Here is an 18094-nt window from a genome sequence, read left to right as displayed (position 1 = left end):
CACATTATAAGCAAAACCCGTTCACTTAATGACCGCTTCCGACTCCTCCGACCACTTCTAACATCTAAGCATATGAAGCTTTCCAATAAGCTCCAATTCTAAAAACTCCTTCTCAGGCCCATCTAGACTTATGGAATCCAATTATAGGGCGCTTTCAACACTTTCAACATCAACCACATTCAAAGATTCCAATCTAAAACCCTACGTCCAGTTCTAAAAGTGCCATTTTATGGTCTCTAACAACACCCACCACTCTGATCTCAAAATGCCTTTGGCTATGTAAAATCAAAAACCTATTACAATCGTTTCAATAGCCGCCTAGCACACCATTAGAACCCGCTAATACCCAAACTTTCATCTGATTCTACTAAGGGCAACCCGATTAAAAGACTTAAAAGACAGTGGTGTCGTGACCTGCTAGCCGAACAAAATTCTTTCCTATGTCGTTGTACCTCCACTGGGAGGCTTCTGTAATCTATCTAATCTATCTTTTTATTTATTTTAGCTTTAACATCAATTGTTCTTTTAGATTCTGAACGAAGTGATGAATATATTGATTTTACAATGATGTGTGTTTTTTTTTTTAGTGTGTGTACAGCATAACAAGTCGAAATAATGCTTCAATTTCAAACTTTGGGGGTGGTTTCCGATGTAAAAGTAAATATCCTTGGTGCATTATAGAGGTCAAAAGTAAACATGACAGAAAAACTGGAATTTTTACGCAAAACCAGTTTTCGACCAAATCGATTTTTTATATGGTTGTAATTCAAAAACTAATCACTGTAAATACTTGAAATTTTCACCAAATGTTAATGTTATCTATTTACGGTTTAATTTTGAAAAATTGTTGACTTTTTGAGTTATTTATAGACTACTGAAATGTTCGATTTTTATGAGAATTTTTTTAAGTGTCAGTAAAAAAATGTTGGATGACCAAAAAAACTTGAAAATTTAGGTCATTCATAAGGTTCATTATGAGTTGTTCTTATTGTAGCTAAAAAAAATTAAAAATCGTAACGTGCAATGCACTACAAAACTACTGAATTGATTTTGATAAGACTCTAATAAATGTTGTCATTGGGTTCAACATTAAAAATATAAAATACTTATTTTGATAAGTAAAAAGATTAATTTTTGACTTTTATTTATTGAACATTTAAGAAATATTTTTTTTGAAATTTATGATAGAAATAAAAAATATTTGCATTTATAGTTACTGCTCATAGATTATTGTAATATGATAGTATGAGGTATTTGAATCGGTGATATTGCAGAAAGTTTAGGAAAATAAACGCGTTCGAAATTCTAATGTTGCAGGCCGATAAGAACGATTACCTATCGTACTCGCTGGCTAGTAACAAACGTTGTCGTCTAGGAGATTTTTAAATTTAAAAGTCTCTGTGTTGAAAGAGACGTTTTTAGTTCATTTGCAATTCTCAATTCGACCAGCGACTACATACACTCGTATACACATACGCACATTTAAAAAATGGCTGCTTACCATCGCAACATACAAGAAGTTCAAGTGCAATTACTCCTGATCCTGCATGAAATAATTGCGGGTATTATGGATGGTTATTATGACAAAAACGACCACATGCACAACTGGGTCATAGCTCTTCTGCTTGCTATCGCTCAAGATACCATGTCAAGAACTGTCGAGCTGTCTCCAGAATCGGAACCCATGGATGTGGATGAGGTCCCCGAAGACACAACGTTCGAAACAGAAGATGCAAAAGATACCGATGACCAGTTGTCAATTTCAGTAGGCAGTAGTGCATGGTCTCGGTCTGGCCTCGTCGGCTGGGCAAGGTCATCACGTGTCTGAGCAAACTCGCCCGTGACACTCTCTACCCGTGGGACGTTGTGGAGGTGACCAGTGGCCAAAACTGTTACAAATCCGCACCCAATCGCCATCTCGTATCCTCCCCTCCTTGTTTTTGTGTCTCCTGACTGACGTATTTTTTATTTTTTTTTTATTTTATAACTTTTTTTTTTGTGTATATATTGTTGTTGTTTATCTCCTTCTTCAATGTTGTTTGTCTCCCCCCCCCCCCCCTTTTTGGCTAAATCTTGCAATGGCAACATTTAAATTATAGTAATTTTGTGCTATTTTTTTTAATGTTCTCATTTTTTTTTAAATGTTTCCCCTTTTTGTATTTAAACCATGTGTTTCCCCCAACCCCTTTTTTGACTTTGAAAATCTTTTACTTGTAAAAATGTAATAATTTAGCCATTTTGTGCTAATTCATAAAAAATTATACATATTATATTTTTAAAAATGTTTTCCTTATGATAATAGCAACTTTGCTCTATTTTTTGCCAGTTTTAAATATTTTTTCAAAACTGTATGTTCATTTTTTTTATTTGAAACATGTACCTACATAAATGTATACATTTGTAACTGTTCGTTCAATTGTTATAATATTATGTGAATTTTCAATTTTGTAATTGATTATAAATTTGTTAAATTAATAAAAGATAATTTTTGTATACACAAGCAATTTTAGTTTCTTCTTTTTTCGTATTGTTAAGTGTGTAAATCAAATGTTAATGACTAAAAAATCATTAAAAGGTATATTTTCAACAGAAACTTTGTTTGTTATTTATACAGAGTTTAGAATTTATAAATCCATCGACATTCAGTATAACTAAGGTTAGGTTAGGTATAACTTAACCATTAGTACATAAGTGCGTTTGAATTTTAAATTTTTACGAAATAGTGTAACGATAACGATTTATCCTCAAACGATTTTAAACATTTGTTATTATTCCAAAAGTATAAGTAAGTCGTAGATACTTGAAAATGTTAACAGTTATTTAGATTGACATTTTCTTTACATCCTCCTAATGCTCCTAAAATATTTTTACAATAATAGCAATTGAAAAATAAAAGAAATGCATAGTCACTTTTTTTTACAAGCATTTTAATTTTAATTTTGACAACATACTTAAAAATCACGATAATTCGCAAATTATTTTAATCTAGAAATTCATAAAAAATTTTCTTTTTAAATCTAAAATTTGAAAATTTTTAATAATCTTTAATATATCCTAGACAGATAAACCGTCTCCGTTCAGAATCGTTTTTCGTATACAACGATATCTATCATTGCATTCAAATTTAACCTACCCTAGTCAGAGGTCCACCCCACCCCCTAAGGTACCCTACAGCAGAGCGACATCCACTTACCCGCTTTTTTTTTTAAACAGATTGAATAAAAAAAACTTATTTACCAAAAAAAATCAAATTAAATTTTTATGATTATTTGAATTTCAAATTTTTACAATATTGGAATTCATTCGACTTCTCTTGTACCAATATATCCTTATTATTTTCTTGTTATTTAAAAACAAATAACTGTAAAAACTTGAAATATACACTATATGATTATTTTATCAGTTCTTATACTTGATATATATATGACCGTTTTTTAAGTTTTTTATCCTACAAATGTTAGTAAAAATGTATTCATTTAGTCAAAAAACTTGAAAACTTAATATAAGATTCATCAAAAGTTAGTATAATAGTAGTTAGAAAATATTAAAAATACATAGGCACGTTTTTTTTTTTATAACCGTTTAAAGTTCAAATGTTGACAAAATTTATTTAATTGAAAAATTACAAATTATTTCTTGTTAAAAATATATAAAAGTTAACTTTTAAAGCTAAGGATTGAAAATTTAAAACATGTTTCCACATTCCAAATATTATTCGTGAGTACTTAAAATTTTAGAGTATATTTTTATATTCTAATTTTAATAGTTAATGTCCTTAATGACTTATAAGTTATATTATTAATACTTTATAATAAATAGTATATACTATGGATGACTGAGTAAGTCAGGTATATAAAGAATCTGATTTGATTAATTTCGAATTTATTTTATAGATATCTAAATTTTTTTTAATAATAACAATAGAATTAATATTGTATGCTGACAAACCACTTCCATTCAGAATTGATTTTCGTATACAATAATATAATATCATTGAATTGAATGAAATTTAATACCATCTATTACAGTAACCCATTTGTCACCTACTGTACAGCAGAGCGACATCCAGTTACCCACCTTTTTTTAGATTGGTATTGGTTTAAATATTAATTTATTTTGTTTATAAAGTTTTCTGTTAAATATAATATTGTGTATGGTGTTTAATTGATTTTTTCCATACATATTTACTTTTGAAAAACGCTTCAATATGTGATTCACCATAAAAAAGCTTTGATCGACAAGTGTAAGAAAAAATTAGATAATTTTAAAATTACAAGGTTTACTTGAATAGTACCGAAATAGACATGGAAAAATATCTTGTCGATTTTTAGCGTGTTTGAAAGAATTTCACATTAGAAATTTTGAACTGTCATACAAATTATAAATTCAATAATTATTAGATATACAAATGCAGTATTTAGGTTTAGTAGGTATGTAATACACTAATACTCATAGGTATGCGCACGTGTTGGCGGGTGGCTGTGGCTCCACCTGCGGCCTCTGACTTTTCTTTAATAAATGAATAGATATTTTATATCTATAGTCTATAGTCTATACTAGATTATTTTTGTATTTGCATATTTGCATGTTCAATTAAATAAATAATAACTTCATAAAATTTACAATTATATTATCATTTAACTATACTAGTAGTCATTAGTACAAAAATCTTTGGTAATTGGTTCAGACCTTTTTAATATGGGCGCCCCCTGCGGACAAAGTCTGCGCACGTTTATGGTAATACCTACTTATATAATTCATTCAATAATCATCACTCATCATATTTTAGGCTCGGACTTATCTCCAATAAATATCTATAAAATATTCAGATTTGTATCATAAATATGCAAACATTTTTATTTTTAAAATTAAACTACGATTTTTGTTAAAAGTAGGTATTACACAAGTATGTGTATAAAAACATATGAACACCCTCGATTTTTTGACAAAACGTTGGTAAGTCATTCATCAATAACTCGTCGGTGTTTATTACAGTAACTGGTCATTTACAACCAACAGCAGGTTGATTAGGGACGTATGTATGACTATTTTAACGAATAAAGATAGAATTATAACGAATATTATTATTATTATTGTAGAATATGCAACATTTATGCAAATATCCAGAAATATGCTATTAATATTCATTATCATTCAAATATCCAAAAAATAACCATGTTATAAAACGCTGACACTTATAATCAAAATTATTCTATGCAAATTGTAGAATAATATACAATTACCTACATAGATAAATCGAAAATATTTTCTAGATAATTGCTTAGTATTTATACAGTTATATAAATACATAACATACATCAAGGTTAAGCTTAATTAAGGAAAAGTACATCAATACCTACTTGAGATAAAGCTAAAATTTCGATACATATAACCTGAACCTGAAGCAAAAATTGTTGTTATTGAGCTTCATAATAACAGGTTATTGTCATAATACATGCATAATATAATGTACTTACTATCTTTGATAAATGTCTGCGCCCAGTATTTTGTCGCACTACTCAACCAAACCAACAAGGATGAGATATTTAATTGATGATAGTGAGTACTGAACATTATAATGGAGGACTTATGTCTTGCGTGAAGATTAACAATTAGGACGATCTGTTGTAAAAAATCTCATCTGAATAATTATTGGAAATTTCATATTACCTTACTGTAGTGTATGGACTTTAAGGATATTAACGGCCGTTAAGTTAAACGAATAGCAAAAACTAATACATTCTTCGCTACACTAAGAATCTAAAATTCTGAGACGACTTTAAATTTGTGATCAGTGCTTAGATTAGTGATTTAGTGATTAGTGCGTATGTAATACTGATGGGTGCTTTGTCAGAAGTTATACTCACCTAATTTTTACGACAATCGTTGTAATTAGGTTAATTTGTGTATGTAATGTACAGAACAATTTTTTCCGGTTACTTAAATTTGATTATGTTATTGTTATGAAAACAAATGTTCGACGGTAATATACTAGACATGTTACGACTTACGAGCCATAATATTTAAGGTCGAACCGAACCCGAACCGAACTTTTCTTTAAATTAACGAACTCGAACAGACCCGAACCTACACACTTTTAATCGAACCCGAACCAAACCGAACTCTTCAAATATTTTATCAAACTCGAACCGAACATTAAAAGTTAAATTGGATATTATTTTATTTAATATTTATTTATTTATTTATCATTTAGCCACCATACCTCAGAATTATTGAATAAAGATTTTACAACTATTTACTTAAATACTTTAAATACTTTAATAGTTAATAATTATTATGCATGCGATTTTTAATTATTAATATGATGATAACTGATAAGAATAAGAAAAAGCGAAAAACATCAATATTTAAAACAAGCAAACATAAACAACTAACATTAATCTATTAATTATTAATTATTTAATAATAATTTATAATTTTAGCTGTTACTCCATCGACTTTTATTTTTATTTCTCTGGTTCGATTTTCGAACAGTTCGTAACATCTCTATAATATACCTAAGTGTACTTCATGGAATTCACATGGCCATAGATATATTATTATATAATTAATATATTAATGTCTATGATTAGCCAAAAAACAAAGAAAAAAATATTAAATAGGTTAATAAAAGTGACATATCGTAATTTACTATGGCATAATATTCCAATTAATGGTAAAGCAATGTTTGCATGTTTGTGTACGAATATTTTGAATTTTGTCTGCACATCATTTTTATAGATACTTATTATAATAAATTGTGTTCATAATATGGCGTATGTGCCGTAAAATTAATAGGTACGCCATCGAACCGTAGATAGTGGGACTACTTTCACAGAATTTTTAAAATATTTACTGTAATACTGTAAGTATTCATAATATGTGTAATTAATAATTACATAGTTATATTATTTCATTTGTTTTTACTTTTTTTTTATTTCATTAATTCTCGTTTAATTTTCAGACATACAGATGTGCAGTGTGCACTGAAACTATAATTACAACGTTTAACTCAGCATCCGCCTACTTAAGTAAATCAACGTGAATAGGTAAGTGTATTCAATTTTCATCAATTAATCTAAATTTACGTGAAGTTATTAATAAATTAATAAATAACAAATATATATTTATATTTATAATTTATATAACCTTTATACAAGTTATTATGAATTTCGTTTTTTCTATATGAAGTAAAATATTAAAAATCATATATCTGTAATTATTTAAATATTTAATATTTATTAAAATATCGCACGTTGTTCGTATACCTATACGTTTATTATTGATATTATTTTATTATGCATTTTAATATTTTAATATTTTTTTCATACAATATTTTGATCTGTCTAACAGCCGCATGTAAATTAGCATGAATGGGTATGAACTAAGCCTTATTAGTTACCTATATAACATAATAGTTAAGTTCTTAATTCTTATAATTTAAATATAAAACATTAAAATTTTATTCTAGTTGATAATATATAAAATGCGATTTAAAATCTTTAGATTCATGTATACATGTATTTACACTTTTTTCTTCTTTTTTAATGAAGTCAGTCGACTAAATGATATTGGTCAGCTCCAGTAAAAAAAAAAATTATTTTGCTACGCCCCTGTATAGAATATTCCTATTACAATATTTTTTTTTAATTTTCAGCCTTAAAATCTAACTGTTCATAATAGAATACGATACTACTAAATAAAAATAAATGGTTGAAACCAATGTATTAATAATTAAGTGTGTAGATACGAAAGTATCTATAAAATATGAATAATTAGTAGGTAATAGTGGAAAATATCCGAAATGTTCAAGTTTCTTCGAATAATATTTTGAATTATAACAAAATAAATATAACAGCGTTTAAGAAAAAATTTCAGTTTTAATCATAATTTGAAATGAAACGTATAACTTATAAATTATGGATGACTTTTTGATATTTTTTAACTACAGTAAGAATAACTTTTCACATTTTAAAACTTATCACATAAAATAATATTGTAACTGTAGTATCATAATAAATTATAAAAATTATTCATTTATAGGTATTATGAAAATAATTGTATTTCTTACTTGTTACTTTGAAATATATCTCATACATATTTATAAAATAAAACACTTCACCCCTAAAATTTTACAACCCGGCATTCAACTTACTACTATCTACTTCTTAAATACATCCCTGTTTTGTATAATATACTTTATTCAGAATTATAAATGTGACGGACTTGTGTACATTGGTTTTACCTCGCTCCCCATCGTTGTTAAGAGAAGCATTTGACCGCCGCCGATCAAAAGCGGTCGTCGTCCGATATAATATTATTCTGAAGAGAGGTATATATAAATCAGTATTTCTCATTAGGCATTATACTTGCATGTTAATATATTATTATAGATGGCTTAAAAGTGCAGTACATAACAGTGGCGTCGAAGTGTTTAAAAAATACTATGACATCGTACATTCAGAGGCCCCTCCGGGACCTGCCCCCCACCCTAATTTTTTCACAACCTAACCACAACCAGGCCCCTAGTACCTCTTGGTGCCCCCCCCCCCCCAGCTATAAAATCTACTATGACATATGTCATTGATAAATTAGGTGATCGGCGCCACTGGTACATAACATACATCAAATATAAATATGTATATAAAATAGATCCTAGTGGGGAACTAATTGAGTGCTAAACGGGTACTCGTTTTTTTTCTATTTGGATTATAATGGAGGTATTTTCTCTGTTCTCTAGTAATCACTAGATTAAAAATGAGGGTTCATAAATAATCACTCTGCTGTAATACAGTTCTCGCATTTAGTAGTTCACTGTTACATAGATGTGTTAAATTTGAATTTAATTACAAATCATTGTAAACGAAAAACGATTCCGAGCGGAGACGGTCAGCCTATTATCATATAAATATTATATTGCTATTAATTATTATATTAATTTATTTTATTATTAAAAATACGGAATAAACCAGCGGTTCCCGAACTGTGCACCGGAAATGAAACAGGTGCACCACGATCCCATTCCAGTAGAACCACTGCACTTTATGAAAATGTATTATTTAAATTGTAAAATATTAATATTATAATAATATCTTGTAAAATAATTTCAGTATTTAAAAAATTAGGGCTGGTCTACACTATCTGCTTGAAATACATTTTCGGTTTGTAATGCATTATTTGTAATAACTAACACTACTAACAGTGTAACTTGAATTATGGTTCGTCGTCCAAACCATCTGTTTTGTTCCATTTATTCCGTTTGTGTCAATCAGTTTGGATACCAGAGCAGTATGAGTTATAAAAGCAGATTGTGTGCCCACTGTTATCAAAATTGTTAAAACTACATGTTTCGATGTAGAAAGTGGTATCTGGTATGTAACATGTTGCGTTGGGATCCAGTTGGAGAGCATTGTATTCATACTATAATTGTTTTTCATTTTTATCTGCAGCTAACGTATTCATTTTAGTTTTCACCGGTCTCTGACGGACCAGTTTGACATGTTTACGTAATAGGTACATTGTAAATTATTAAGTGGACATTTTTAAGTTAAAAGTCTCTTATGTTCGTCTAGATCAACAACACGCCCTCATCCTGGGAGTGGATTCATAAAGTAAACCAAATACAGAACACTTGTTTGTTATTATGTAAATACTTATTAATCATATAAATTAATGAATGGATTAAATTGCTGATACCAGTAATTCATTAGTGAATTTGTTAATCTCTGTTGAGCTCTTCCTAATCATTTCAAGATAACTTGCCTCAACCAGTATCAATACGATATAAAATACAGTAGAAAATGAGAGGTATACCATAATATTACCGTTGAAATAGTATAAAATTCGTTTAGAAAAACATTGATCGTAAAAATACATATTTTGTTGCGATTCACCAATACAACCATCATGAAAAAATGGAAAAAGATCTCTCTATTCGTCTGCGTGTTTGCGTTCGTCAGAGAATTCAGGCCTATCGAGCCGTTTTACGCGGCTTACATGACAAGTCCAGCTATAAACATCACATTAACTCAGGTAAAATATACAATATACACAGTATAAATATTTATACGCATATCGAAGGTTAAATATAAAAAGGAGAAAGCCTAAAATCGACATTTTTCAAAGTTTTCAAAAAAGTTGAAAAACATTTGTTTATGGATTTAATACTTTTTTGATAAGCAATAACTTTTTTACGTATGATTTAGCATTTTTAAAAAAAAATTTTTTTATTTGTACACTATATAAATAATATACATTTTGATTGATATTTTATTATTACTTACGTAGGTACAGAAATTTGAATAAGTTTGTAAATTTGATGTTTATGCCCTATTTTTTTTTTTATATGGATGTCTATAATTTATTAAATGCATTTATCTTTTATTATATAATATTTTGGTATTATTAATTACGTTAAATTAAAACCTCATGTTCATCAAAATAAAACGCAGACAAATAATTTAAATGAAAAAAAAAATCAATTTTTATAAACGTGACTTGTTCCTTAAACATTTGTGGTATTGTTGTTTGTTCCCTATTATTGTCGTTAAGGCCAATTTTTGAGCGAACCAAGTAACAAGTGTCGTAATTATAACGCAAACTTTAAATTAAAATTTTTCGCTTAATACGATGCAATTATGTCGGATTTGATGTTCGAATCTAATAAGTTTTATGCTTACCGAATTTCCAAAATTATTTGTACAGACGTCAAGAGATGTTTATGCAGTCGGAGCATACTCGTGCTTTGCTCTTATCATAATTGTGTTCCTGATCACTGACTATCTGAAATATAAGCCCGTGTTAATAATGGACGGGATTTGTGGTGTAATGGCCTATGGCAGTATAGTTGGACATCCGAGTTTATTAAGAATGCAGGTAAATTATACCTAATAAGTACTATTGTTAAAACTCGTAAGTTGACTTATGAGTTATTACACTATTATTTATTTTACATTATAATAATATTATGATATTTGTGCTTTACATCGAGATGCGTGATATTTTGTAATATATATCGTTATATTATTATTTTTTAATTCTAAAATAAAAAGTAAAGAAAAAATTATTTTACAGATTGGTCAAGTGTTCTACGGTTTCTTCTTCTCATCCGAAGTAGCTTATTTTGGTTATTTATACGCCATGACCGATGATAAACGTTACTATCAAAAGATCACGGGGCAAGCTAGAGCGGCGTGTCTGTCGGGAAAGTTCTTATCGTCTTTTTTCGCTCAATTAGTCAGCCTTGTCAACGGTTCAGTTCCTTATGTCGAATTGGTTTACATTAGTATATTCGGTATACATCTTATTCATTAAAAGTCTTTTAAATGAATTCAATTAATTTTTTTTTAAATAAAATATAAATAACTTAATTTTCAAGGAATGCTTTTCTCTACTGTTTGGGCTTATATAATGCCTAACGTTACTAATAGTATCTATTTTCATAACGAAAAATCTGAAACAACCGATGATACTTTGCCACCAGTCAAAAATCACACGTCTTCTCCTAATGAACCAAAAACTACTGAGAATATTGAATCTCAACCATCGCAAACTAAGGTAGGTAAAATAATTTAATATTGAACTCTCTATATTTATATTTATTATATAGTAAGTAAGTGCCCCCAGCACAATTCTCAGAGATTACAGTCTTATCTACATATTACAATAAATGGGTACTACCTATGATATTTCTAATAATTATATTTAAAAAGTTATTAAATAGTACCATCAAATACGGTACTTTTAGTCGTTTTTAATTTACATTATTAAATTACTTTTCAGATAACCAAGGATATTAATAAAGATGGCGATAGAACTCTGGGCCAAGTATTATTATACTTACAGAAGGATTTCAAACGGTCATACTCAGATCCATATGTTAGAAAACTTTGTTTGTGGTGGGCTTTCGCGTTCGGAGCATATGTACAGGTAGATGCGCCATCCAATATTATATTATATATGTGTATGATAAGAGCAGGGAGTAAGGTATGTCAGTCGCAGCCGACGTGGTGGTTCGAATCGAAGTCGATGTTTGAATTTCGTTCGAGACTGAAATCGCCTCTTTCGCTTAGTTGGTCCTTAAAATTTATTCGAAGATTATAAAGATTATGCTGAAGTACGATAGAATTTTAGCAGGAATTGGTGAGCTTATTTTTAAAACGTACAAATGTCAAATGCATGTTCAATGTGATGCCTTCTCGCACGAACAACCCATCATGCCTACTATTTTTGTCACACCTGACCATCTCTGAAAGCGATAGAACGGTAACTCATATTGAACTATCTTTTCGTTCTCAATGTCTTTATTACATTCGTCAAATTTTTCTAGTGAACAAATGCATTGCATTTGTTTTTATGTGGCACTACCACGCTGGGACTGAACCATTTGCACACTTTTTGGCCCTCTCGCAACATCATATTTTATTTATTCAAAATGAATTATTTACAACATTGGTTGTCCCAGGGAATATCTGAATCCACTTTCCTTAGCATGAATGAATTATTCAGGTTTAGAGATCCCGATGCTAGGTATATTGTAAAATTAGCATTAACTGAAATAGAGGGTTAACAATACAGGCTTTGATTAACTCTCTTTTACAAATTTGTCAGAGTCTGAAGGCCCGTTCTGAATAATCTGTTTCTTAAGACCGCTGCAATGAATTTTCACTGTGTCCTTCCACAGCCTGCCGGGCCCTTTCTTTGAGAGTCAAGATCTCCATCACCATTTTTTAGAATATCCTAAACATCTCTTCTGCTTCATTGAGTATAACCACCCTTTCAGTATTGATGGCTTGCAGGTTTTCGAAAACTGGACCACAGCAAATGACACCAAATCTGTCATAGAATGGATACGACCGCTATACTGTCACCTGCGACTGAAATAGTTTTCTTACCGCCATCACCATTGCTACAGTATATTCATTTTTTATATGTAATATTTTAAATGTACAATAATATCACTGAATAATTTTATTTCAGGTTTACACGTACATTAATATTTTGTACACTTATGTATTAAATTTAAACGAGGATACACATTTTACTTTGTACAACGGTGCAGCAGAATCACTTAATACTTTAATAGGTAGGTCGCAGGTACAAATTACAGACTACATAATACATACCGAATAAAAACTAGGTATTGGTGCGACGCTACACCGTCGTGAATTATTATATTACCGGCTTAATCTGTACGACAGACAAATGGAAAATACCTACCTAGCTCCGTATTTCCATTTTTATTCAATTACAGTTAGAACGAAATCTTTGAAACTATCAAATTTAAAATTTAATTCATGATCAACATGTCGTTTTTTATTCAAAGTAAATTAATATAAAAAATTAGGCACGGATCATGGATTACGATCACAAGATCTCATTTTTCTATTAAACAATTAAAGTGAATAGTGATTACTGATTAGATCTGAACATTAACAGAAATGTACTTATTAGAGGCTAGAGCATGGTTTTTTGTTCCATATGTTGCTGGTCGTAGAAGAGACACGAGCATGTTGATCGTATATATATATATACGGTCGTCACCTTTAATGCAACATTTATAGTGTATAATAAACGATAGGGGGTGTAGTGGCCAGGCAGATTAAGGCTTCGGTTGCGAGTTGCGACGCACGGCTGCACCCGAATTGGTTCCTATATCTGAAAATTGACATCCGAATTAGTTCCCGATATTGGTTCTCGATATTCTAGGTATAAGTCTTACACATCCGAATTGAATGCTATATAGCTGCATGTGACACCGTATGACCGTAATATGAACTTAAATACTATTATACGATACGCGTACATATAGGCAGATAGATAGATGGACAGCTATATAGGTGTATAGAGATACCATTATCGCACTGCGATAAACACTTACAAAAAATGCGAAATACGATCTAATAATATTCTTATAACATATTTCCCAATATTATAAGTACTAATGTACCAAAAAAATGATTTAGATAAGAAGTGTGTCGTGAATTAATCGTTTTTTTTTTTATTTAAAGAAAAATTGACTAATTGAAAAAATGTATTATTATTTTATTATATTACTTATTATTATTTTTTATTTTTTTAAATGAAATTCATGACAAAACCAACAATTTTAACCATACTTGCATAATATGTAGATAGTAATAAGTCTGTATAAAATGAGAAGAAAAAATGAAAATGCTTTTTTCCGGAAACAAATTCGGAACAACTTAGGAACCAATTCGTAACAACCCGGGAATCAATTCGGATTCACCGGTGACGCTCACCGTCGCACGTCGCTGGGTTCGAATCTTCGTTATGGGCGGCATCGATTTCCGGGCAGTTGACGCTGTCTGAAAAGAGAGGTCACCGCCCCCAACCAGGCATGGCAGAAACCTACGGGTTCCCATCCGAAATTCTGCCAAAAAACATCCACGAGTTCCAACTAACAGTTCCTCCCCCACAGTTCCACAGGCTAATGACCCGGGCGAAACAGTTTTCCGCCAAATTGACCCTAGCTCGTTATCACCATGGCCGTTTTCCGCCAAAGGTTATATTTCCGATTTCCACCAAAAAAAAAAAAAATGAGAACCCCTGAACTGAATCCATCAACCAGTAATGATTACGATGTACTCAGTACATCTACTGAGTTTGTCAAAAAATCTCTTTTTCGTATAGTAAATAATTTGTATGATAATGTATTATTTGGAAAACAAACATGTGATATTTAATGTGTACTTTTATATAATTTTAATTTTTATAATAATGAGTGATGCTTATCATCATACAAATGTATAGGTACTTAAACTGTTTAGTGTTTTTACGTAAAATGCTTTAAATTTGTATAATAATGTATTATTTGTACAACAGACATGTAATAATTATAAAAATTATCGTTTTCGTATGGTTAATATTGAATGAGTACTTTTATATAATTTTAATTTTTATAATTGTGAGTGATGTTTATAATCATAACATTCATAACAATTCGTATATAGTATAGTAGTAGACTATGCTTTAGAAAATACGCTGGGTATACCTAAATAGTCGAATAATAATACTTTATAATAGTCGTAAGATAAGAATTAGATATGATTTATGATCAAATATCTGTGTGAGGTGAGCTGGCGCATGTATGATACAAGGTGAGGAGCTTGCATGCTATCTGGATTCAGTTCAGGGGTTCTCAATAATAATTTATTAATTTTTTTGGCGGAAATCGGAAATACAACCTTTGGCGGAAAACGGCCATGGTGATAACGGGCTAGGGTCCTTTTGGTGGAAAACGGAAACCCCCAATGACCCTTGTATCAACCCCAATAAAAAAAATAAAAAAACAAAAATAAACGACAGGTAATATTATATTAAATTTGATTTTAATTTTTGAATAAATTATATTTATAGGGGCTATTGCTGCATATTCAATTGGCAAACTTGAATTAAATTGGTTTAAGGTCGGAGACTTGTTTTTAGGAATTGGTTCAATCCTCGCTGGAGTAGTACTTCTTGGTTGTTTTTTCACGAGAACCATGTGGTTTATTTATGCTTTCTACATAATATACGGATGTATTTACCAAACAATGTTGACGGTCGCCGAGTAAATATTTGAATATTTATAATACAAAACTTTTACATTTATTAAAATAGCCACCCGGTATTTCATTAGATCCGAAGTCGCAAAACGATTAAGCAGAGATAGTTACGGCCTCGTATTTGGATTTAACTCATTTATAGCACTATTCCTACACACGCTAATGACTTATGGCATCGTTCAAGGGAATATTATCTCTGTTTCAACGATACAACAAGTAAATAAACAATCAATAAAATAATAAATAGTTATTTAAACGTGCCACAGTGATATGATGGTATGTCACACAACATGCATTATACTGCAAACCAATATTATTCCGCACCACTATAATGAACTGCTTAAAATGGTAGGACCTACGTAAAAAAACAAATTAATATTTTATGTATGTTAAATAGTTTTATTTTTAATAGGTATTTGTATTTTAGTTTGTTACCAACATGTACCTAATCAATATTATATAAAATTATGCTGACATTTTTTAATGAATCAATATTCTGTACCTATAATATTACAAAATTGACTAAAACATATTTTCTGTGGTACTTAAATGATGTCGAATTTCGAAGTTAAAATGATATCAAAGAAAAATTACATTTTATTCTAAATGAATTTTTTTATTTTTACAGTTTTTGATTTATGCTGTTTACTACATTTGCATTGGAGCGGTGATCCTAATTTTCGCAGTAAAAAATTATTTCTCATCATCTGCAACCGACAGTATTATAGAATGTAAACTATAAATTATTAATTTATAAATGTACTTACTATAAACAATCAACTCTTATTAAGTGTTAAAAAGAATTACAGATTTTAGAATCTGAGCGAAGCGAGAAATATGTATTGATTTTACCATGATTATTATTATTATTTTATTTATTATTTATTTTAGATTCTGAACGAATTGATGAATGTATTGATTTTTTTTGTTGTGCCTGTGTACAGCATAACTAGTCGAGATGATGCTTCAATTTCAATTTTTGGGGGTGGTTTCCGATGTAAAAGTGAATATCCTTGGTGCATTATAGAGGTCAAAAGTAAACATGTTCCATCAGTTTACAAAAAAATCGAGAAAAACAAAAAAAAAATGACAGAAAAACGGGAATTTTTACGCAAAACTATTTTTCGAACAAACCAATTTTTTTATATGGTTGTAATTCTAAAACTAATCACTGTAAATACTTGAAATTTTATCCAAATGTTTATGTTATTGTTATCTATTTACGGTTAAATTTTCAAAATTGTTTGACTTTTTTGAGTTATATATAGACAACTGAAATTTTCGATTTTTTTTGAGAATTTTTTTTTGAAGTGTCGGTAAAAAAATTTTGGATGACCAAAAACAGTTGAAAATTTAATACAAGGTTCCTTATGAGTTGTTATTATTGTAGCTAAAAACAATTAAAAATTGTTAGTCACAATTTTTTTTTATAAACGTTTATAGTTCAAATTTTTACGAAATGTGTCGAAAACGCGAAACTTTGCATGTAATTTTGAAGTTGAAAAATCATAAAATTTTTTGTGTTTATAACTAAGGATTGAAAATACAACACTAAATTTTTTATTAGTTTTCCTTCAAGTAGCTATAGAGAAAACTCGAAACATCATTATAGGATCAATTTTAAGTGCGTTTGAATTTTAAATTTTTACGAAATAGCGTAACGATACCGATTTATCCTCAAACAATTTTAAATATTTGTAATTATTCAAAAAGTATAAGTCATAGATATTTGAAAATTTAACAAGTTATATAGATTGGCATTTTATTTACATGATTTAATTTTAAAAATATTTTGACTTTTTTTGAGATATTTATAGACAACTGAAATTTTCAATTTTTCTGAACATTTTCTTTTGAAGTGTCGATAAAAATTTTTAGGCCCTATCAAAATACTTGAAAATTTAATACAAAGTTTCTCATGAATTATTTTTATAGTTATTAAAAAATTATAAAAATACATAGCACAATTTTTTTTTATTACTATTTGAAGTTCAAATATTGACTTAATACGTAAAAATTACGGCAATGTTCAAATTATCTTAGATAGAAATTCATAAAGGTTCCTAAAATATTTTTACAATAGCAGTTGAAAAATAAAAGAAATGCGTAGTCACATTTTTTTTACAAGCATTTAAATTTTAATTTTGACAATATACGTAAAAATCACGAACATTTGCAAATTATTTTAAGCTAGAAATTCATAAAAAATTGTATTTTTAAATCTAAGATTTGACAATTTTTAATAATCTATAATACCTATATCCTAGACAGATAAACCGTCTCCGTTCAGGATCGTTTTTCGTATATAATGATACCTATCATTGCATTCAAATTTAACCTACCCTAGTCAGAGGTCCACCCTACCCCAATGTACAGCAGAGCGATACCCACTTACCCGCTTGTTTTTTTTCTTTGTGACAGTCATCACGTTTTGGGGCAGTAAAAGTGCTTCGATTTTCGACTTTAGTACCTTGTTAGATCAGAAAGTGAATGTAGTTGGTATTTTAGGGGATCAAAATTCCCAATAC

General features: G+C 29.4%; 2 protein-coding genes across 2 annotated transcripts in view; one reads left to right on the top strand and one right to left on the bottom strand.

The window, feature by feature from the left end:
- LOC149058470 (uncharacterized) overlaps window positions 1-5743 on the bottom strand; it is a 41477-nt gene extending 35734 nt beyond the window's left edge. Inside the window, exon 1 of the mRNA XM_089220354.1 lies at window positions 5478-5743. Within this exon, the coding sequence (XP_089076480.1) occupies window positions 5478-5574 (97 nt within the window). The 5' untranslated portion in view covers window positions 5575-5743. The remainder of the gene's footprint in view (window positions 1-5477) is intronic.
- A 4051-nt stretch (window positions 5744-9794) lies between these two features.
- Window positions 9795-16770, top strand: LOC107170920 (thiamine transporter 2-like). Its single transcript, XM_089221086.1, has 10 exons — window positions 9795-10032; window positions 10705-10875; window positions 11074-11293; window positions 11378-11556; window positions 11782-11928; window positions 12979-13084; window positions 15379-15571; window positions 15641-15782; window positions 16195-16297; window positions 16458-16770. The coding sequence occupies exons 1-10, from the start codon at window positions 9907-9909 to the stop codon at window positions 16517-16519; spliced, it is 1449 nt and encodes a 482-aa protein (XP_089077212.1). The 5' UTR covers window positions 9795-9906; the 3' UTR covers window positions 16520-16770.
- The last annotated feature ends 1324 nt before the right edge of the window (window positions 16771-18094 follow it).

The sequence above is a fragment of the Diuraphis noxia genome, unplaced genomic scaffold, assembly GCF_037042655.1.
Source record: "Diuraphis noxia isolate RWA-SAM2 unplaced genomic scaffold, SU_Dnox_SAM2 contig0002, whole genome shotgun sequence".
NCBI classification, from domain to species: Eukaryota; Metazoa; Arthropoda; class Insecta; order Hemiptera; family Aphididae; genus Diuraphis; species Diuraphis noxia.
This window is presented reverse-complemented; position numbering and strand designations above follow the sequence as displayed.